The sequence below is a fragment of the Dromiciops gliroides genome, chromosome 1 (assembly GCF_019393635.1).
Source record: "Dromiciops gliroides isolate mDroGli1 chromosome 1, mDroGli1.pri, whole genome shotgun sequence".
NCBI classification, from domain to species: Eukaryota; Metazoa; Chordata; class Mammalia; order Microbiotheria; family Microbiotheriidae; genus Dromiciops; species Dromiciops gliroides.
The window spans coordinates 468,107,957-468,131,056 of record NC_057861.1 but is presented as its reverse complement, the minus strand read 5'-3'; the positions used below and the strand labels follow the sequence as shown (position 1 = coordinate 468,131,056).

Sequence of the window (23,100 nt, the reverse complement as noted above, 5' to 3'; positions counted from 1 at the left end):
CCATGCCCTGCACAGAATACTATAAGGTTTTCCTCAACAGTGTTGGTGATCTTCTCAAAAATGTTCCTATTTGGGGCTTAATTTTCCTGTTTGTTTAAGGATATTTATATTTACTTGTATATTTACTCTATCTTTCATAAATCACAGAATCATGAATACATCTTGCTGTGTTGTGTCATGATATACAAGGATGTAGCCACACACAGAGACATACAGATTACAGACTGCATAAATGCTGATTAAATAAATAATGGATACCCCATTTCCTCTTGCCCTCTGATCTTTTAATGTAGAAGCTGATAGTTCTTGTGCTATCCTGACTGTGGCTCCACAGTGCTTGAATTGTTTCTGGCTGCTTGCAATATGTTCTCCTTGACCTGAGAGCTCTGTAATTTGGCCATGATGTTCCTGGAAGTTATCATTTTGGGATCTCTTTCAGGAGGTGATCGGTGGATTCATTCAATTTCTATTTTACCTTCTGCTTCTAGAATATCAAGGCAATTTTCCCTGACAATCTCTTGGAAAATGATGTCTACCCATTTTCTCTAAGTTCTCTACTCCTTACCATGAAATAGAATTTACTTTATTTTATTGTTTGGTGAAATCTGGGTTAAATAACTTGCCCAGTGCCACACAGTAAGTGTCTGAGGCTGAATTTGAACTAGGTCCTCCTGACTCCAGGGCCAGCACTTTATCCACTGTGCTACCTAGTTGCCCTTCATGAAAAGAAATTAAAGAGCAGAAATGAAGGACTACACTTTGAAATCTTTAAATAAGGGCAAATTAAGTGGCTATACAATGAATAAGAAGGCTAGAGAATCAATGAAGAAAATTATCTCATCTATTCATCTACCATTCTATTTCTTAGCCAGTATAAAGTTTTGATGATTACCACTGTGAAATATAGTTTGAAATCTGGTACTGCTAGGTTGCCTTCTTCCTTTTTTTTTTTTTTGTGGGCCAATGGGGGTTAAGTGACTTGCCCAAGGTCACACAGCTAGTAAGTGTCAAGTGTCTGAGGCCAGATTTGAACTCAGGTACTCCTGAATCCAAGGCCAGTGCTTTATCCACTGCGCCACCTAGCTGCTCCTAGGCTGCCTTCTTTCAATGAAGAAAATTATCAACCACAAATTTTTTTTAAAGTGATTGTTGAGACTAGGATATAAAACAATTGCACAGTAAAAGCGTGTGTGTTTGCATGTAAATAAAGTTTCTTTATTTTATTTATTTTTCTCTGATAGCTCACTGTGCTGATAAATGTGTCCATGGCCGCTGCATTGCTCCAAACACCTGTCAGTGTGAGCCTGGCTGGGGTGGAACCAACTGTTCCAGTGGTAAGTTTCTCCCTGTTATTTTCTGTCTTGGATTGTTTTCTACTGTATGGACTTCCTTGTTTGGGAATAAGTAGAGCTTTTTTATCTTTCTAAGGTGTTGTAAACTTGCACTCATTTTATTTCAAAGATAGCTTGGCTGGGGGGGGGGTGCAGCTAGGTGGCACAGTGGATAAAGCACTGGCCCTGTATACAGGAGGACCTGAGTTCAAATATGGCCTCAAACACTTGACACTTACTAGCTGTGTGACCCTGGGCAAGTCACTTAACCCTCATTGCCCTGTCCCCCCCCAAAAAAAGATAGCTTGGGATCTATCTCTCAAATAATAACTCCTTAAATCTTGTAGTACACTTTCAGAGGACTGCTGCTTTAATGCAAAATTGTACATTTATAATCTTTTCTTTCTAGAGTTTATGTCAAACCTTTTTTTTTTGCCTCAATAAGGTATTGAAGTTACTTCTGCATTATGGGTGTTTTGTTGTTGTTTTTGTTGTTTTGGGGGTTTTTTTGCAGGGCAATGAGGGTTAAGTGACTTGCCTAGGGTCACACAGCTAGTAACTGTCAAGTGTCTGAGGTCAGATTTGAACTCAGGTCCTCCTGAATCCAGGGCTGGTGCTTTATTCACTGCACCACTTAGCTGCCCTCCATTATGTTTTAAACCCTCTTTTCATGGGTTTATTTTTAAGTAATATTGTATTTCCCCAAAAAATTACATGTAAAATATTTTTAACATTCTTTTTTTTTTAAGTTTTGAGTTCCAAATCCTATCCCTCTCTTCCTTCACTACCCCCTCCCTGAGATGGTAAGCAAATCTGATATAGGTTATACATATACAGTCATGTAAAAATGTTTCCATATTAATCATTTTGTGGAAGTAAACAAAAAAAGACAAAGGAAGGAAGGAAAGAAGGTAGTATGTTTTGGTCTGTATTCAGATGCCATCAGTTCTTTCTCTGGAGGCAGATAGTATTTTTTATCATGGGTCCTTTGGGATTGTGTTCAATCAACGAATTGCTAACAATAGCTAAGCCTCACAATTGCTCATCATATGATATTGTTGATACTGTGTACAGTGTTTTCCTGGTTCTTCTTACTTCACTCTGTATCAATTCATGTAGGTCTTTCCAGGTGCTTTTGAAATCCTACTCATCATTTCTTATAGCACAATAATATTCCATTACAATCGTATACTATGACTTGTTCAGCCACTGTCTAATTGATGGGCACCCCGCCTCAATTTTCAGTTCTTTGCCAGCACAAAAAGTGCTGCTATAAATATTTTTGTACAAATAGGTTCTTTTCCCTTTTTAAAAAAAATCTTATAGGATATAGACTTAGTAATAGTATTTCTGGATGAAAAGGTTTATATGGTTTTATAGCCCTTTGGGCATAGTTCCAAATTGCTCTCCAGAGTGGTTGGATCAATTCACAAATCCACCAACAATGTATTAATGTCCCAGTTTTCTCACATCCTCCTCTCCTACATTTATCATTTTTCTTTTCTGTCATGTTAGCCAATCTGATGGATGTGAGGTAGTACCTCAGAGTTGTTTTAATTTGTATTTCTCTAATCAATAGTGACTTAGAGCATTTTTTCATATGACCATAGATATGGCTTTGATTTCTTTATCTGAAAATTGCCTGTTCTTATCCTTTGACCATTTACCAATTGGGGAATGACTTTTATTCCTATAAATTTCACTCAGTTCTCTATATATTTTAGAAATGAAACTTTTATCAGAAATGTTTGCTGTAAAAATTTCCCCCGTTTTTTGCTTTCCTTCTAATTTTGGTTGTGTTGTTTTTGTATGTGGAAAAAAGTGTTAATTTAATATAATCAAAATTATCCATTAATATTATTGTGCTATAAGAAATGACAAGCAGGATGATTTCAGAAAGGCCCAGAAAGACCTGTATGAACTGATGTATAGTGAAGTGAGCAGAACCAAGAGAATGTTGTACACAATGACAAGCAATATTGTTTGATGAAGAACTGTGAATGACTTAACTATTCTCAGCAATACAATGATCTGAGACAATCCCAAAGGACTAATGATGATGCATACCACCCACCTTCAGAGAAAGAACTGATACTGATTGAACACAGACTGAAGCATGCTTTTTCACTTTCATTTTTTTATTCAAGGTTTCTTATACAAAATGATTAATATGATAATGTTTTACATAATTTCATATGTATAACCCACATCTGATTGCTTGTAAACTCAGGGAGGGGCAAAGGGAGGGAGAGAAGGAGGCATAAAATTTGGAATTCAAAACTATAAATAAAATTGTTTATTATTAGAAAAAAAACTATCCATGCTCTCTACATCTTGTTCATAAATTCTTTCTTTTCCATAGATCTATTGGCTTATTCTTAATGATAAATTTATATTAGTGAAATCCCCCAAATTTGTCCTTTTTCTCAAGAAGAAATTTTTTATGTACAAAATTTGATTTATATCTCATTATCAATGAATTTGAGGGAAGGGAGTAAAAAATGGTTGCTTTATTATGAATATGGAGAATGTTATTGAAAAAGTTGCAAATAAATTATTGAAATATATTTTGATCTCGGTAGGACATGTTCCATATTACGTTTTTAAAATTTATATATAATAAACTTTGGATTTAATTATTTGAAAATCTTATATTATAACATCCAAAAGAGCTCAAGATAAATATTCCTAATATTTCAGCTTTATAAATTAAATAAAAAGACTACAGGAAATACAGTTGTTTTTCTAAATGTTTTAGTTTTTGTGTGCATGTGAATATGTATGTATGCATATATCCAACTGTTGGCAGAAGTTTTAAAAATATTTATTTATTTTATTCTTCTCTAGTTTCAGAAACGAATATGCACACAATGCAAGTGGCTAGAATATTGATATATTTGTCAGGTGTTTATATCTTTAAGTACCCCAAAACACATATATTATATGACACTTTATTTTGTTATTTTATTACCTACCTGGAAGACAAAAATTTCTGTATGGTAACTTTCATCCAATAAGCATTTTTGAAGAAACAACTGTGTACCAGACTGCTATTATAGATAGGTATAGATATAGATATAGGTAGATATACACACATATGTATATATGGTAATAAAAGCAACAAAATAAGCAATCAGTAATAAAAAAGAAATCATTTTTTAAAATGTGTTTTTTGATTACCAAGCATTTTTTTTTTCTCCCTCTTATCCTTCCCACATTGGAGAAAAGATAAGAAATTAAAACCTTTGTAACAAATTTGTATAGTCAGGCAAAACAACTTATCATATTTGCCATGTTAAAATATGTGTAGCAAATTCTGCATATTAGTTGATTATCTCTTTGTCAGAAGGTAGGTAAGATTCTTCACCAATGGTCCATTGGAAACATGTCTGTTCATTGTGTTAATCAGAATTTTTATATCTTTCAAACTTGGTTGTTTTAAAAATAGCATAAATTATATTCCTGATTCTGCTCAATTTGCTTTGCATCATGTTATACAAGTCTTCTCAGATTTCTCTAAAATTGCCCACTTAATCATTTTTTACAGAATTAAATTTATATATCACAATTTATTCAGATATTCCCCAATTTCCCCCCTTATTTTCTAGTTCTTTGACACTAAAAAAGGACTACTATAAAATTTTTTGTATGTATGGAACCTTTTCCTCTTTCTTCGATTTCTTTGAAGTATAAGCCTAATAAAGGCATCACTGGGTCAAAAAATATGAATAGCAACTTTTTTGGCCATAATCCCAAATTTCAATGTACTAGTTTTCTTGCAGTCACTCTAACTTTTGTCATTTTCCTTTTTTTTTCTGGCTTTGCCAGTCTTTTAGTTGTGAGTTAGAATGTTAGTGTTGCTTTAATTTTATCTATTTGGTAATTATTTGAAGCATTATTAAATTGCTATACATAGCTTGTGTTTTATCCCTGGAGAGCTGTCTATTCATCTCCTTAGACCATTTACCTATTTGGAATGGCCCCTCATTTTATAAGTTTGAACCAATTATTTATATAGTTTAGAAATGGTGCCTTTATTACAGGAACTTGAAAAAAAGGTTTTTGTTGTTGTTCAGTTGTGTCCAACTTTTCATGATCCCATAGATTTTACTGTCCATGTGGTTTTCTTGGCATAGATACTGGAGTGGTTTGCTGTTTCCTTCTTCATCTAATTTTACAGATGAGGAAACTGAGGCAAAAAGGTTAAGTGACTTGCTCAGGATGACACAGCTACTAATTGTCCACTGAGGCTAGATTTGAATCCAGGTCTTTCTGACTCCAGTGCCAGTGCTCTATGCACTGAGCCATGTAGCTGCCCCAAGGGAAGGATTAGTCCTAAGCAAAACAAAATGTACAAAAAGATGTACAAAATATACTTATAGCTCTTTTTGAGGGGGCAAAGAATGTGAATCTGAGGGGGTGCCTATAAATTGGGAAATGGATAAACAAGTTATGGTACATGGATATGATGGACTACAATGGTGCTGAATTCTTATCAGTGGAATGACCAACCAGGATTCCAGAGTACTCATGATGAAACATTCTACCCAACTCCTGAAAAGGAAAGGTGAAAGTTAAAGTCCTGAGGTAGAGGACTCAGAATACAGAATGAAAAATATTTTTAGGATATGACCAAATTAAAATTTCTTTTAACTGACTACATGTATTTAATTGCCTTTGTTTTTCTCAATGTGAGAAGAGGATTGGGGTGGGAGAGTGAGAAAGAAGATCTCGGCTGAGTAAAACAAAATATATATACACTAAAAAAACTTGGGGACTCTGATCAACACAATGACCACAATTCCCGAGTACTCATTATGAAAAATACTGCCCATCTTCTGACAAAGGGGTGATGGTCTCAGAGTACAGATTTTGACATTTTTAAAAATACTTAGCCAATGAAAAATTTTGTTTTGTTTTACTATACATGCTCACAACTGGGGCCTTGTTTTCTTGGTTTTTCAAGGTAGACCTAGAGGAGGGAAAGGAACAGAAGGCTAATCTCTATTTAAAAATGAAATTTAATTTAAAAAAAGAAAAGAAAAGAAAAATGAGTTGAGACCAAATTGTAGAAAGTCTTGATTACCTTTTACTGAGGAGCTTGAACTTTACCTGGAAAGTAATTAAAGCAATAACCAATTGGTGTCAAAGAATTCTATCATAAAAATAGGAAGGAGAGAAATAACTATACAAAGAACTTGCTTTCATTCACTTGAGGTGATATCCAGAATGACTCTGACACTCTTTAATGATTTCATTTCCTATCTCTCAGCATGTGACCGTGACCACTGGGGTCCTCACTGTAGCAGTCGCTGCCAGTGTAAAAATGGTGCCCTGTGCAATCCTATCACAGGAGCCTGTCATTGTGCATCAGGCTTCAAGGGTTGGCGCTGTGAAGATCATTGTGACCAGGACACTTATGGGAATGACTGCCACCAGAAATGTCAGTGTCAGAATGGAGCAACCTGTGATCATGTAACTGGAGAATGCAGATGCCCTCCTGGATATACTGGAGCTTTGTAAGTGATGTGTTGGGTGAATGCAGAATACCATTATGAATGTGGTGGATGCAGAATATCATTAAGAACAAGTCTTCTAACTTACCTCAAGCATCTCTTCACCCTAAACACACATATTTCCACATGTTTTTCTCTCTCTCAAATGACTGGTTGTTGAATTGCTGGATAGAAATGTGGCATAGAAGAAAGAGCACTGTATTTGAAATAAGAAGACCGAGGTTTAGATACCAGTTCTGCTATTTGTGTGACTTTGGCCAAGTCACTTCATCTCTATGAGTATTTTCTTTTTTAATTTTTATTTATTTATTTATTCATTCATTCATCCATTTTTACGTTCATTTATTTATTTTGGTGAGGCAATTGGGATTAAATGACTTGCCCAAGGTCACGCAGCTACTAAGTGTCAAATGTCTGAGGCCAGATTTGTATACACTGTGCCACCTAGCTGCCCCATCTATGAGCATTTTCTGTAAAATGAGGGACTCTTATGGTCATATAACCAGTAAGTGTCAGAAAAGATTCAAATTCATTTTCCTCCTTTTTTTAAGTCTAGAGCTCTTTCTGTTTACACCACCCAGTTACTCTCTACCTTCAGTGTACATGTTCCATTGTGAGGATGGGCTTTCTGTTTAATTAATCTTTATCAAAGTAGAGATATTAGTTTTCACTATTCTTTGGCAGCTTATTTGAATAGGTTTTAGGTTACAGTCTTTTTCTATTCATTTTTTCTTTCTCTGTTGTGTATAATTTTTTTTTTTGCAGGGCAATGGGGGTTAAGTGACTTGCCCAGGGTCACACAGCTATTAAGTGTCAAGTGTCTGAGGCCGGATTTGAACTCAGGTACTCCTGAATCCAGGGCTGGTGCTTTATCCACTGTGCCACCTAGCTGCCCCCTGTTGTGTATAATTTACAAAGATTTAATTTATTCTTCAAAATTTGGGGATAGAGGGCTGGCCTGGGTTGAGGACAGTCTGAGTTCTAACACATAGTAGGCCTTCTATATACTGGCTGTATGACCTTGAGTGAGGCATTTTACTTCCATGTCCTTGGCAATTCACTAAGAATATAAGGTTCAGAATGGTTGTTAATCTTTTTTGGTAGAGGGAATTTCCTCAACAGAAGCTCTTTTCTTATATTGCAATCACAATGCTCTGGCATAATCAGCAAAACTGGAAAGGCTTTGACTATTTGCCCAGTGATTAACTGTGCATGTCATCTAAGAACCTGCCTAGGTTTTCAAGCAGTGAGGCAAATGGACACCCTTTTCATAGACATGACAGGTCAAAGCTCCTCTTTTCGTGAGTTGGTAAGGCAAAAAAATTCAATAGCTAGCAGACAACTTGGTTAGGCAGGTTCTTATGCAGGTTAAGTCTACTTGTAAGGTGTTAAAGCACTGTTAAACATTGAGCAGTGGTCACCAAAGGTAGTTACTTGGAGTTTTCTACAAATTTCTCAAGGAAGATTTAATTTTGGTCCTGCCTAAATGTGAGAGAATGAGCTAGGTAGCAAGAGTAGATCCTGCCAACTCATATTATTAATACTTTTATGTTAATTATTTATGTCAATTCATGTTATATTTTTGTTAATTCAGTAATAATAAATTATTGAATAACTTGCTTCCTTCAATATTCTGAGAATATCTTTCAGCAGTTCATATCATGGAGCTTCAGCCTATGACAGTAAAACACTGATGTCAGGGGTTGAAGGTAATGTGGCTTTGCAAATAACAGTATCATTTGTTGGACATTAATCCCTCAGCTGTGAGGATCTTTGCCCTCCTGGTAAGCATGGGTCACAGTGTGAAGAGCGATGTCCCTGCCAAAACGGAGGAGTGTGTCATCATGTCACTGGTGAATGCTCTTGCCCTGAAGGCTGGATGGTAAGTTTTCCTTTTAAACTAAATCAAAGATGTACTCATATTTTCTTTCAAGCTTCAGCTTCTTTCAAGTCAATTTCTAGGCCCCCTAACTAAATAAAGATGTGGAAAGTTGCAAGAGGGAAACCTTATGAAGACAGCTTGAGAGGGAGTGTGACATAAAAGATAGGGAGCCAACCTTGAGGTCAGGAAGAACTGGGTTTTTTTGGTGAGGCAATTGGGGTTAAGTGACTTGCCCAGGGTCACACAGCTGGTAAGTGTCAAGTGTCTGAGGTTGAATTTGAACTCAGGTACTCCTGAATCCAGGGCCGGTGCTTTATCCACTGTGCCACCTAGCTGCCCCAGGAAGAATAATTTTTAAGTTCTCTTGAGACATACTATGTGACAGACAAATAATTTAAACTTTCGCTGCTCCCAAGCAACACCCTAAGATTATAGGTTATAGGTGAGTATACACATGCATGCCTGCACAAATACATTCATACACACGAGCATGTACAAACACAAACACACACATACAGAGGAAGGCCTAAAGGAAATGGGATTATTCAGTCTAAATAAGAAAAGATTAAAAGTATTTTGAGAATAAAATGTGCACGTACATTAGCTTCAATAGGCCCTCCCAAAGAAACAATGAACAGTTACTGTATTTTTGAGAGGATATAGAATCCTGGTGAGAATGGTATTTTAGCATTTTTTGAAGTCTGTTAACTGTTACGGCTCTAGAGAGAGAGAGACTATTTAGGTTCAGTGCTAAAGGACTAAGAGTTTCTTTTCTTTTTCCTTTTTTCTTAAGAGTTTCTTTCCTGAAGAAACTGAGGGATTTGGTTGTTATCTTTGAGAAGGACTAAAATGACAATTCTTGAGAAAGCTGAGTTTAGCTCTCATTTTGCAATGAGACATTTATGAAGTGAATTCTTGAGAAAAGACTTTAATTGCATTCCCGAGGGAACCAAATGATGGAACTATGTGATTCCCAGAGATGAGATGGCTATAATTGTAATTGATGAGTAGTAGTAACTCTGTCTGTGCTCTTTCTCACTGAGATACATTATTTAAATATATTTGAATTATTTATTTTAATTGTATAACTAGTACATTGATATTTGCTTAATTAGACTAAGGTAATTAAGAGAGAGAAAGATTATGGGAAAAGAGGTTTCTCCAGTTTATGTTATAACTAGGGACAAGCACTCAGAGTTAATTGTTAATTAGTTAAAAAGGCTATGCATTTCTATTAGTTCTAATATTAAATAATTAAATTAAGATTAAATAATAATTTTGATATTAAATCAGAACATATACCCTTGAATGCCTTAGAACCAAGAAAATAAAAATTAAGAAGGAAAATGAACCAGGAAACAGTCAAAGAGAGGGGTGACTATTGCACCTAGACTATATGTGTGTAGTTATAATAATTTCTTTTTTTTTTTTTTTTTGGTGAGGCAATTGGGGTTAAGTGACTTGCCCAAGGTCACACAGCTAGTAAGTGTTAAGTGTCTGAGGCCAGATTTGAACTCAGGTCCTCCTGACTCCAGGGCCGGTGCTCTATCCACTGCGCCACCTAGCTGCCCCTATAATAATTTCTTAAAAGGTAGGGGCTTATCTAGGATTTTTCTGTTTTTCATAAGTATGTCTTCTCATTAGAAAGCCATTGTAATTCATAGAATCATAAATACAAAGACCCTGGGAGTGTTCCTAATGACAAATGACATGAATTTGCTTATTTTTTGCTGTTTTATTTTGATAAATATTAATTAAACATAACTATTGTTTATTACTATATAGCTTGTATAACAATCAGTTTGGCGTTATTACTTTGCTCAATGTATATTTTTTGTTATAACTAGTTGATAAATGGAGGTAGACATGTTTAATTAGTATTGTGAGGTAATGGATATGAAAATGTAAAGACGTCTTTGGTTCTTAGGAGTAAATCCTAAGAGTAAGAATTGTGATACTAAATATTATTCAAAAGAACCTGAAAGAGTTGGAAAAATGTGGAGTAATAATAGGATAAGACTAGGAGAAACTGCTAAGTCAGTATTTTGTTAGTTATTAGACTAAAAAATTGCTGATATAGTGAGAGAGGAGGATAGTTGCCTGGAAGCTGACCTCTAAACCACTCTCTGGGTAAAGAAGTTGATTTTTTTATACAAGCAGATTTTTGTGTGTGTGTGTGAGGCAATTGGGGTTAAGTGACTTGCCCAGAGTCACACAGCTAGTAAGTGTCAGGGGTCTGAGGCCGGATTTGAACTCAGGTACTCCTGAATCCAGGGCCGGTGCTCTATCCACTGCGTCATCTAGCTGCCCACAAGCAGATTTTTAAAAATACTTTCAGTGGAAAAACTAAAAGACAAGCTTGCAAAAAAGAAAAATACCTAAGCTCCCTGTATCAAATATAGAATTCTTATAGCATAAGTATATTATCTGCTCAAATTAGGAATCTTTTCAGGACAGAATGAATTCCTGTCCTCCCGAAGAAGAATCAGTAGTGGTTTGAACTTTGTGCACTACTGTACTATTAAAAGGCTAGCAGACATCTGAGCTAATGTGTAATTAATTTAGTGAAAAGTACCAGAGAACCTGACCAGAGATCAGAGCAGAAAATCACACAGTGTTTGCTAAAGCTAATGTCACTAAGGAGCTAGCCTAAGTGCTAAGAAATATGAAGAATTGCTGTCCTATATAAATGGATATAATCTACTATTGTAATCGGTAGTGATACAATCTGAGAGAACAAACCTAGTTAGAATGACCCAAAGGAGACTACAGTGATGGTCTGGGCTAAAGGTACATTTAACAAAAATAGTATCAGAGAATAGATATTTGAAAATATTTGAGTAATTGACTTAGAGTGTAATTAGTAACTCAATTAAAAAAAAAAACAATCTCACTTTCAAGTAGCTTTTCCTGACTGTTATAAAAAGCTTGGCAAGAGAGTTATACTCATGGCACAGATCTGAAGACATGTCTATGGAGATCTGTTTTAAAATGGAAGCCTTGAAGGTAGAGACTACTTTGGTTTATGTCTTTGTGTCACCAGTTCCTAACATACATTTTGTACTTTGTCAGCCCTTACATTTTGTTGACTTTAATGTCAACTATGTGCAAGGTATCCCTATGGATATAGTTAAGCTTATTACTTAGATCCCTTTGTTCAATGAACTTCAACAAAAATTTATTAAGCATCAACTATAAATGTGCAACAACAACAACAAAAAATGCATCCAAAGAAAAGCAGTGTAGGAGCAGCTAGGTGGCGCAGTGGATAAAGAAAGCACTGGCCTTGGATTCAGGAGGACCTGAGTTCAAATGCGGCCTCAGACAGTTGATACTTACTAGCTGTGTGACCCTGGGCAAGTCACTTAACCCTCATTATCCCCGCAAACAAACAAAAACAAAACAAAACAAAAAACCACAAAGAAAAGCAGTGTGGTGTAGTAAATAGAGTGTTGGACTTAAAGACAGGAAGGCCTTGGTTTTAATGCTGCCTCAGACATACTACATGACCCTGAGCAAATCTTTTAACTTCTGTCTCAGTTTCCTCTTTTGTAGGAGGAAAGGGTTGGACTTAATCTCTAAGACCCCTTCCAGCTCTGTTATATGATTAAATGTATAAAATATATTTTTCTTTCTTAAATCATAAAGTGATTATGTACTTTTCTGATTTTTTTCCTCCTATGTTATTGTTAAATTGATTTCAAAAATTCTTAATCTTAAGTTTTAGCACAGTAAAAGAAGTTTGACAAATGATAGTGTAGCATACTCTCCCAGCCTGCACTCTGCCAGGCTGTGTCTCCAGAAGGCAGTTGTTATTTCTCCCTTTGGAGTTTTAGGGGCAGTCTTGAGGAAGAGGAGGATATTCTAATGCTGGCATTTATTTTTTTCCATTGGTTATCAGCACATAACCTAAATCAGCTTTTAGGAAGAATATTTACTAAACTGATATAAGAAACATATGATATAATACAAAACATTTCCCCTACTTATCCCTGGGACATAACTTTCCCACAAATATTCACCAAGTCCAGAGGAAGAGTGGGCTCAAACTAAGGGTATAATTTTAGTGAGGTGCACATCTAGAGAATAAACCAGAGGATAAACTCACAACTCCTGGTTACTAGAAGTCCTTTCTTGAATCCATAGTTCTCCTTTTCTGGTTCAAGGAGGGATCATATGCCTTGAGGCTGCTTCCTCCCTCATCTGTGACTATGGCTATCCATGTTTATGCTTGGTGTGTCTCTTTCTGCCCCATGCTGGCATGCTTGTCTCCTATTGTTCTCTTATGCCATTGAAAAGAGGAAGAGAAGAGGGAGAGGGAGAAACTCTCTTTCTTGCTACTCCAGCAAGAACAATTCTCTCTCAGGTACTTGATGCAAAATGGAATCTTTAAATATAAAACTGAAATAGTCTACTACTAGGCTAATCTCCTTATCAGTGGACTGACTACTACTTTTTTCGATGGACATAAACTCTTCTCAATTACTTTGCTTTCTTTATTGACCCATTTAAAGAAATTTACACATTATTAGATAATCACGGGATAGAAAACATTTTGTTTATACACTTAAAACTTTATTCTGTTGATTTACTGGTGTAGGGGAGGAACATATGCTTTCTTGAAACTTGATAAAGTATTTGGATATTCAGTTAAACTGCTGCATTTGATTTTTGTGAGTACTCAGAAAATATTGATAACTTACTACAGATGGATGGTGCAGAAAGAGGAGATTAGTCCTTTTAAAATATAAAACCTTCTGTTTTCATTAGTTTCAGTCTTCAGCATTTCTGTAGATTATCTCCTCATTGCCTTTGGGTAAATGTAAACCGAATTTCAGGCTTCCAAAAGAAAAGAAATACTTAATCTGTCGTTTTTGAGAGGAATAATCAATCTAGTACAAGTTCCTATTAATGTAATTTCCTTTTACCTGCCTCCCCTCACTTCATTCTCATCTTTCCCTTTTCCTCCCCTTCCCTGGCTACAGTTCCATCTTATTTTCAGATTCTGTTTCAATGCAGGGCACCGTGTGTGGTCAGCCTTGCCCTGAAGGTCGCTTTGGAAAGAACTGTTCCCAGGAATGCCAGTGCCATAATGGAGGGACCTGTGACTCAGCCACAGGTCATTGTCACTGCAGCCCAGGCTATACTGGAGAACGGTAAGAGAAAGGCACCTTTATTGACTTAGCATTTGACAACACAACTAAAAGGTATAATGATTGGAATGGCGCCACCTGCTGGAAATTTACTGTAGGAAAGCTCCACCATGAGGAGAAGGCCTCTGAGGGCAAGGCCTTGCAAGGCTTTTCTTTGGTGTCAGGAAGTGACATTTGCTCATGGGAGGAAGAAGGGGGAGCCTGGCGCTCTGACTCGCACTCTTTCTGATTCAAAGCATATGTAAACATAGAGACATTTATAGATGTTAAAAATAAAAAGTACTATGAAGAGCCAGTTCAAAACGAGTTAAAAGAGATCTTCCTTGCTAGAAAAGAGAAAGTCAGATGCCTCTGAGCACTGTTCCAATTCAACATGGCACCTCTTTACATTTTAAAAAATAAATTTAAAAGGAGAATTGATGAAAGAGTAGCAAAGAGGTCATAACATTCCATGTTACCCATGTTTTATATTCTAAGACATTTTGTTTCATAAATTTCTTATGATTTCATAAGAATGTGTTTTTCATATCTGTTATAATTATCAAGTTACTTCCAAATGGAACTGGTCTTATTCTTCCTTTTCAGTACCATAAAATCTTGACTATTTACAACTGTAGAGCAATAAGTTATCTATAGTATATTTTTTGAAAAACTGAGTATCTTAGCAATACTGGTGCTAGGATTAAAATATTATGTGATTTTCTGCCTTCTTAAATTATACTAAACATCCTTTATCTTAACTCACTGTAATGAAAATCAGCAGAATGCTGATCTATAATATATTGATGCCCTATTGTTTATTGGGGGATAATTTTGTCATTTGCTTCTATTCTTAATAGTCTTAGGTTGCTAAACATTTGGAGTTCTTGTGTCTAATTCTTATAGTTTTGCTGTCTCCTTTCCTGTTGTCATCTATTGCTTATCCTTGCTGTTAGTGTACCTTTCTTATTCTCAGCTTCTACCCCTCCTTGAAATTAATTTCCTTTAATCAACTATAGATTTGGAAATAAAATTCCCAAAATTGTTAGAATCATATTTAAAAAAAGAGTAAATAGGTCCTGAAGGAGGGTTTGGGGAGTTCTTCTCTGAGATAATTGCTCAAGCTTTAATGCATAGATTTTGTGACTCAGATGCCCTTTTTTTCTTATTTCTTATTTTAAGCCTATTTTTCTTGATATAATATAGCAATGTATGCTGTATAAATGAAGTTGCTAGTAGCTGTTTGGGATAGATGAGATTTTATTATATTTACATAATAGAAAGTTATAAAAATGAATCAAGAAAGGGAAGTCATTAGCTTGAAAGGAGGCTCAAAGAGTAGAGGCAGTAGTATAGTGTAATAAAAAGAATGCTGGACATAAAGTTGGGAGACCCGAATTTAAATCCTAACTCTGTGGAACATAAAGAGGTCATTTAATGTCTTTAAGACCTCTAAGTTTCCTCATCTGTAAAAGTGGAGAGATGGGGGAAGAACACATGTAGTGGTAACTTCACAGAGGTGATGTGAGGAATGAACTTTCTAAACTTTAAAATGCTACATAGGGGCGGCTAGGTGGCACGGTGGATAAAGCACCAGCCCTGGATTCAGGAGTTCCTGAGTTCAAATCCGGCCTCAGACACTTGATACTTACTAGCTGTGTGACCCTGGGCAAGTCACTTAACCCCCATTGCCCCACCAAAAAAAAATGCTACATAAATACTATACGTATATTCTATACTATCCATACTGAAATGTACACACACCGTGCAGGATTTTTATCATTTCAAGCTAGACAGGACCTTACTTCATCCTTGTAAAAGTCTGTAATTACAGGTACAGAAAGTCTTGAATTACAGGTAACATTGACATACTAGATATATGAAGTAACATGCCTAAGTAAACATTAGGGAGAGACTTTTATATGCCTTCATATCTGGAATTTGAGGGAAAGGGAATAAAACTTCTTTTTGGTTCTTATTTAAATGTTCAGTATAATAGGGGAGAGACTGCCACTGGATGAAGAGGACAGTTAGTGCTTTTCTCCTGTTTAAATATCCCGAGAGCACTTTGCTCCCTTTTTCTGCACCCTTCATTTCCTAAACACATATTATATTTTTCTGTGAACAAGTTACAGCCACCCCACCCCTGTAATATGTAAACTCTTTGAGAGCAAGGTTTAGATGATCCTTGAGGTCTCTTCTATTTCCTACATTCTGTAATTCTGTCTTATTTTTACGTTAGTATCCTAAGTATCTAACATAGTATTCTTACGTAGTGGATGCTTAAGAAATGTATGTTACGCTAAATTAATTTGCCGTGAAGTGAACCAGAGGGAGAGTGAAAAGGTGCTTCTTCAGTTGTTGCCAAAGTGGTAGTGGTTGCTTTTTAGTGAACCAATGATATTCTTATTTTAGACTTTACTGTTACAAATTGTATTCCAACATAAAACCAATCACAAGATTTTAAAAAGTTACCACTTAAAAAAAGAATGGAGGGTTCAAATATATGAAATGAGGGAAATAGGAAAGATTGGTGAAAAGGGAGGATATAGTCTTATGTCTTTTGCATCCCACTTAACCTGTTATGACATGTCAGCAGAAACTTAATCACTGTGGTTAAACCACTGTGCTCGAAGGAGTAGGTATCACCTCACCACATGCATTCTCCAGCCATGCATTCCCAGGATATGAGGGAAACTCTTCCAACCAAAGGAAAGGGAGAGAAAAAAAATCATGAAAAACAAATCAAAATGGAGGAGCACAAGAAATACCAAAAGGAAATGCCTTCCTCCTTGAGGAAAAGATGGAAGGAAACGGTGGAGAGGGCATTTAATGACATCCAGATGAAACAGAATGAAAACAGAATGGTTTTTCAGCTTTCCATAGAATTCTTCTGAGGAAGTTAGTCAGAGAATCTCCTAACACCATTAACATTTATGTGGACCTGGAATGTCTTGACAAACATTGGTTGCCAAAGAGAGTGGCTTGTTATTAATATTTACTTTTATTTATTGTTTCAAACATGCTTCACATACATTATCTCTTTTGATTCTTATAATAAATGCATGAAATATATACTTCAAGTATTATCTGCATTTTGTAATAAAAAAATAGCTTTGGGGAGTTTATAATTTGCCCAAGGTTAGGGGCAGCTAGGTGGTGCAGTGTATTCAGGAGGACCTGAGTTCAAATCCAGCCTCGGACCCTTGACACTTATTAACTGTGTGACCCTGGGCAAGTCACTTAACCCTCATTGCCCACCCCCAAAAAAAGGATTTCATAATTTGCCCAAGATTATTATTAACTATTAGGTGGCAAAGCTATCTGAGAATAGACCCAAGGTCATCCAGCTTCAAGTCCAGGGTTTCTTTCTACTAGTGTGTATAGGCTACATCCTTAGAATGAAATTTGTTGTCTTGTACATGCTGGATGTACAATAAAATTTAGTGAATGAACAATAGAATCCCTTAATGGAGAGTCAAGGAGAACTTCAGCAGAGCCTATTTTCTGAGCTAACGTTTTTTGGTTTGTTTTTGTTTTTGTTTTTTTGGTGAGGCAATTGGGGCTAAGTGACTTGCTCAGGGTCACATAGCTAGTAAGTGTCAAGTGTCTGCGGTCAGATTTGAACTCAGGTCCTCCTGAATCCAGGGCCAGTGCTCTATGCACTGTGCCACCTAGCTGCCCCTGAGCTAATACAGCAACCTCCAAAGTAGAAACCTCCATGTTATTCCTGAGCAGGTTCTTTTCTTGTATAGACATTAGGCAAGGAGTTTAAATAACAGTAGTCAAAGAGTTGAAAGGATAAAAGGGGGCAGAAAAGTTGTAAGACAGTCCTCTATAAGTTGCAGATAAGCAGGCACAAAGTTGTGGGGGAGAACAGAACAGGTGGTTATAGAGGCATGAGTTACAAGAGTATAGTAATGATCACTGATGAAAATCCTCATTTTATCAGTGGTTATGTAGGATTTTGATTTCTACTAATTTTTTTATAGCTACAGAAAATCTTTAATTCCAAATGCTTGAAATGATGTATGATGCATTTGCCCCATAACTATTTCTTAAAATATAAGTACATGAATGCACATATTTAGGCTATCAGGGTTTGAACATTGTTTCCCTGGTGAGAAACTATCCTGAAATGTTTGAAATTTACATTGCAATATATGAGATTTGGCTCATCACAAAGTTAATTCCAATTTGCCAAAGAGAGTGGAATTTCCTGTCATTAAAAATGTATACTTATGTTTAAAAATATAGAAATTACCTTAAAATGTCCTTACCAAATGCCACTCTCACCCAACAGTACCTCTCACTTGCTTTTACCTTGCCTCATAGACCCAACTCAAATTTATTCCCATTCAATAAATGAATGAAGTACCAGTGTATATATATTTCATGTAGTTATATGTCATTCCAAGAACACAAAGGACACAGGTAAATTTAAATAATGGATTCTAAAGGATGCTAAATTTAAAGAAAACTCTTCAACTTTCCCCATGCCAATTCACTTATTTTCTTTTGTAAAGTATAATTTTGTGACTTTCATAAAATTATTAAATGATACATACTGTTTTGTATGTCTAAATTAGTTGTGAATTATCCATTTCCATTTTTCTAATAGGGAAGCACCTAATTCACCCCACTGCCTATATATAATTTATGTCTCCTAGGTTGACTTAATGTTTTACTCTATATTTATAATAAATTCAAACATATACTTTAAGTTATAGATGAGTGGTTTTTTGTTGTTGTTTTTGGTGAGGCAATTGGGGTTAAGTGACTTGCCCAGGGTCACACAGTGTCAAGTGTCTGATACTGGATTTGAACTCAGGGCCTCCTGAATCCAGAGCCAGTGCTCTATCCACTATGCCACCTAGCTGCCCCAAGATGAGTGTTTTTTAGAACTTAACATTTCAAGATACTTTTTTTTTTTTAGGCAATGGGGGTTAAGTGACTTGCCCACAGTCACACAGCTAGTAAGTGTCAAGTGTCTGAGGCCGGATTTGAACTCAGGTACTCCTGAATCCAGGGCTGGTGCTTTAACCACTGCACCATCTAGCTGCCCCCAGAACTTAACATTTCAAAAGAGGATCCCTTTTTCTTAATCTATCAAAGACTTAATGAGTTGATCCAGTTTATTTTTTTCAGCTGAAGAAGTTTTTTTGAAAGAGGTCTCTTGCAATTGCACCATCTTTAAGGCTCATGCTAAAGGCTGGTAGGACAATTTTACAACCTGCCTGCTTATAGTTTCATGCCTTCAAACACAGGGAAGTAAAGAATATTACAAACTGTATAGCTTTCTTTCAACAATGGGGTTGAAAAGAAGCAAAAATGCCAGATTTTTAGCCTGTTTCTATCCTTTAGGGCTACTAGCTTTGAAGTGCCAAATAAATACAGGCAAATTATAAGGAATTCCTATATATGGTTTTTATATCCTGGCAGAGACTTCATTTTCTTCAGAATACTTATGTAGCCTTGATCCTGTTTTATCTTCCTAATCTTTGGTTAATATACTACTAGTTTGTATTATAAATAACCCAAAAAGGTTTTATAGATTCACTTATTCTGACTTTAGGGAATTGAGATGCCTTTATAAAAATTCTTATCCTTTTTTTAAAAGCATTTCATGTGCAGGAGAAAGTTAATAATAGTTATGTCTATAAGAAAATAAATATACAAATTGACCACAGTAAAAGTTTTAAAGATCTGAATCTTTTATATTTCCAACAGTTAAGAGAAATGGAAGGGGAAACAAAATGAGTCAGGTTACAAAATATTTATGTAAGCAGTGAATGAACTCTTTTTCCTCTCTAGGCTTTGTGAAATGTTTATTATACCAACTTAGATTGGACTTCTTGCCCTCATTTTCATAGATTATGCAATATATGAGTGTCATTTCTAACCAGAAAAGTGAAATGACATTGGAATAAAGTACAATGCTCCATTTTATATACATAAGATTTTGAAATTTAATTTTTAATACTTAATTCTCAACTTTGGTTAGCTCACCCACAATTATCCTGTTATTCCTAATATCCAATCATTAAATATAGACATAGAAAATGTCTTCCTCCCCCTTATTTGGTGTTTAACATGCTTGATTTCCTTATTACTGTCTATTATTATTATTATTATCTTATTATAAGTTGTCCCAAAAGGAACTTGAAAAATTAAATTCTGGCCTGCATATCTAACTTGGAATTTAATTTTAACTCAGCCTCAGAAGTGCTTGCTCTGCTCACAATTTGTACCTTATTTGTGCTAGGCACTGTAATGGAGGAACATCTTGTTTTCTTTCTCATTTTGGGGAAGAAAGCACCTTTTCTTTTGCAGACAACTACAGTCTTCTTACCTAGCCAAGAACTAAACTGGGCAGTGATGAGATCTATTGGTACTTTACATGAAGAGATGATTAGTTTCTCCTCCAGCATGAGCAAGGCCAGTCCTGCCTCCCTGCTCTCTTCCTCCTCAGCAACATAGTTTCTACTTCATTCACCTTCACCAGACCATGTCCTTCTATTGTGGCAGATCTGCAACACTGTTTCTTTTTTTTAATTACAAAGATTAATTTGGGTCTCAAAAGAGATCAAATATATTAAATTTGCCTGCTGGGTTTTTTCTTTTTCTTTTGTGCCACTTGGCTGCCCTTTTCTCATAGGCAAGCAATATTCCCATTTGCCAAATGTTATGGTTTTGAAAGTTCCAAACCTTTCTGCACTGGCAAAACTTGTACTGCAAGTTGCCCTTAAAGTGTCATTAGAGAGTCTTAGCAGAGAGCCTACATTTCTTAAGGGGACTAGTTGTTCTTAGGCTTATTGTTCAGAATCAAAATACAAACCTCTCTAAAGGAAAAGAAACAATCAGGGTTACATTTCATTTCTGGAAAGGAGAAAAGCTCATCATGGCCTAATTTGAAGATCAAACATAGGAATGGGATCCAGAGTATTGAGAATGAGTTTCTCAGTCACCAGAAATGCTTCTACTGGCATTGGGAAATTAAATTAGAATGTTTTCAGTGTTTTAGATTCCTAATTGGGGCAAGTGGGGCTAATTTTTAGTTGGTTTCTTTGCCTTTCTCTGGAGACCTGGAGGATAAAATATCTGTGTGACTCCTGATGCCTTTTTATGAGTACTTCCTTAATCTCTAGGGGCTACAAAAATGCTTTATTTTTAATTGTCTTTTTAGTTCTCTTTCCTCTTTCTTTACAACTTAGGACTTCCATTTTAATAAAAATATAAAAGTAGGATAAAGGATACTTTTCACATGGATAACCAGAAAAAATTCTAAATTGAAAAAAGTATGCAGAATACAAATAATCTGTTATGATTTACATATAATTTTCTTATCAGGGATGCTTTTAATTTAAATTTATTGTTCATTTTTAACAATAATCTATACATTTCCTTCAATTTCATCCCCCCTCTCTCTCCTGTCCAATAGGTGCCAAGATGAGTGCCCAGTTGGGACATTTGGAATGCAGTGTGCTGAGATTTGCCGGTGCATGAATGGCGGGAAGTGTTACCACATCAGTGGGGCCTGTCTCTGTGAACCTGGTTATACTGGAGAGCACTGTGAGGCAAGGCTGTGTAAAGAAGGGATCTATGGCATCAAATGTGACAGAAAATGTCCATGTCATTTGAAGACTACCCATAGGTAAGTTAGGCCTTTGGCATAATTCTTCTCATAGAAAGTTTTGGTGTCGCTGTTCTTCATTCTATAGGGGGTTTCTTAGAGATCCCCCCTCTTCCTAGAAATTTTTCATGGGGGAGGATGGAAAGTGGGATCCTAAGTAGTAAGCACCAAGTGGATTTTCTTCTTCAATTCATTACCAATAAAGCTAAAAAATCAAAAGCATTGAAAAACTTAGAGCCATTTCTGGACCCAAGGGAAGAACATAATCCTGTCTGGGAATCTGGCCTTGTGTCAGGGTAACAACAGACATGCTTTCATAGTATTTCCTAGGAATCTATTGATTACTGAGATCATGAACGTGAATGGGAAAAAGGCTTCTGGCATTATCTGTAAAGGATCTCAGTTCAAGAGAGTGAGCTATTTTTTTCAAACTATTTTTTTTTTGGCAGAGCAATGAGGGTTAAGTGACTTGCCCAGGGTCACACAGCTAGTAAGTGTCAAGTGTCTGAGTCTGGATTTGAACTCAGGTCCTCCTGAATGCAAGGCTGGTGCTTTATCCACTGTGCTACCTAGCTGTCCCTGGCATCTTTTTAATACCAAGAACCAAGCGGCTCCAGCCACTGAGTAGCTAGAATGTAATAAAATGAAAAAAATAAAAAGAACCAAAAAGATTAAAAAAAAAACTTCATAAAAATTGAAAATAAAAATTTCCTTGTATTTTTTTTTTAGTGAGGCAATTAGGGTTAAGTGACTTGCCCAGGGTCACACAACTAGTAAGTGTTAAGTGTCTGAGGCCGGATTTGAACTCAGGTACTCCTGAATCCAGGGCCGGTGCTCCATCCACTGCGCCACCTAGCTGCCCCTCCTTGTATTTAAAAAAAAAAAAAAGATGAGCAGGATGATTTCAGAAAATCCTGGGATGTCTTATATGAATTCACACAGATTGAAGTGAGCAACAAGAGAACACTATATACAGTATGAGCAATATTATAACAGAAATCAGCTGTGAATGATTTACCTACTCTGATCAGTACAATGATCCAAGAACATTCCAAAGGATGCATGATGAAAAATGCTATCTACCTCCAGAGAGGGAACTGATGAACTCTGAAGCATACTTTTCTTAAACTTTCTTTATTTTTCATGATTTTTTCCTCTGTTTTCTTTAGCAACATAGCTAATATGGAAGTATGCTTCATATGACTTCACATATATAATTGATATAAAACTGCTTGCCTTTTCAAGGAGTGGGGAGGGATTGGAGGGAGGAAGAGAATTTGGAACTCAAATTTTTAAAAATTGATTCTTAAAAATTCTTTTAAAATGTAATTAGGAAATATTTATTGAAATAAAATTTAGGGGCAGCTAGGTGGCACAGTGGATAGAGCACCGGCCCTGGAGTCAGGAGACCTGAGTTCAAATCCGGCCTCAGACACTTAATACTTACTAGCTGTGTGACCCTGGGCAAGTCACTTAACCCCAATTGCCTCACTAAAAAAAAAAAAGAAAGAAAATTTATTTTTATATATGTATATATATACATATACACATACTATATATATATATATATGCATATTTATACATCCACATGTGTGTATGTGTGTAT

The 23,100-nt window shown here is 35.9% G+C and overlaps 1 protein-coding gene across 2 annotated transcripts in view; it reads left to right on the top strand.

Moving 5' to 3' along the window:
- Positions 1 to 23,100, top strand: part of MEGF10 (multiple EGF like domains 10) — a 138,609-nt gene that overhangs the window by 61,854 nt on the left and 53,655 nt on the right. For both annotated transcript variants that reach the window (XM_043977268.1, XM_043977269.1), the window contains 5 exons: positions 1,242 to 1,334; positions 6,604 to 6,850; positions 8,609 to 8,729; positions 13,749 to 13,885; positions 21,303 to 21,515. In XM_043977268.1, coding sequence (XP_043833203.1) covers positions 1,242 to 1,334; positions 6,604 to 6,850; positions 8,609 to 8,729; positions 13,749 to 13,885; positions 21,303 to 21,515 — 811 coding nt within the window. The remainder of the gene's footprint in view (positions 1 to 1,241; positions 1,335 to 6,603; positions 6,851 to 8,608; positions 8,730 to 13,748; positions 13,886 to 21,302; positions 21,516 to 23,100) is intronic.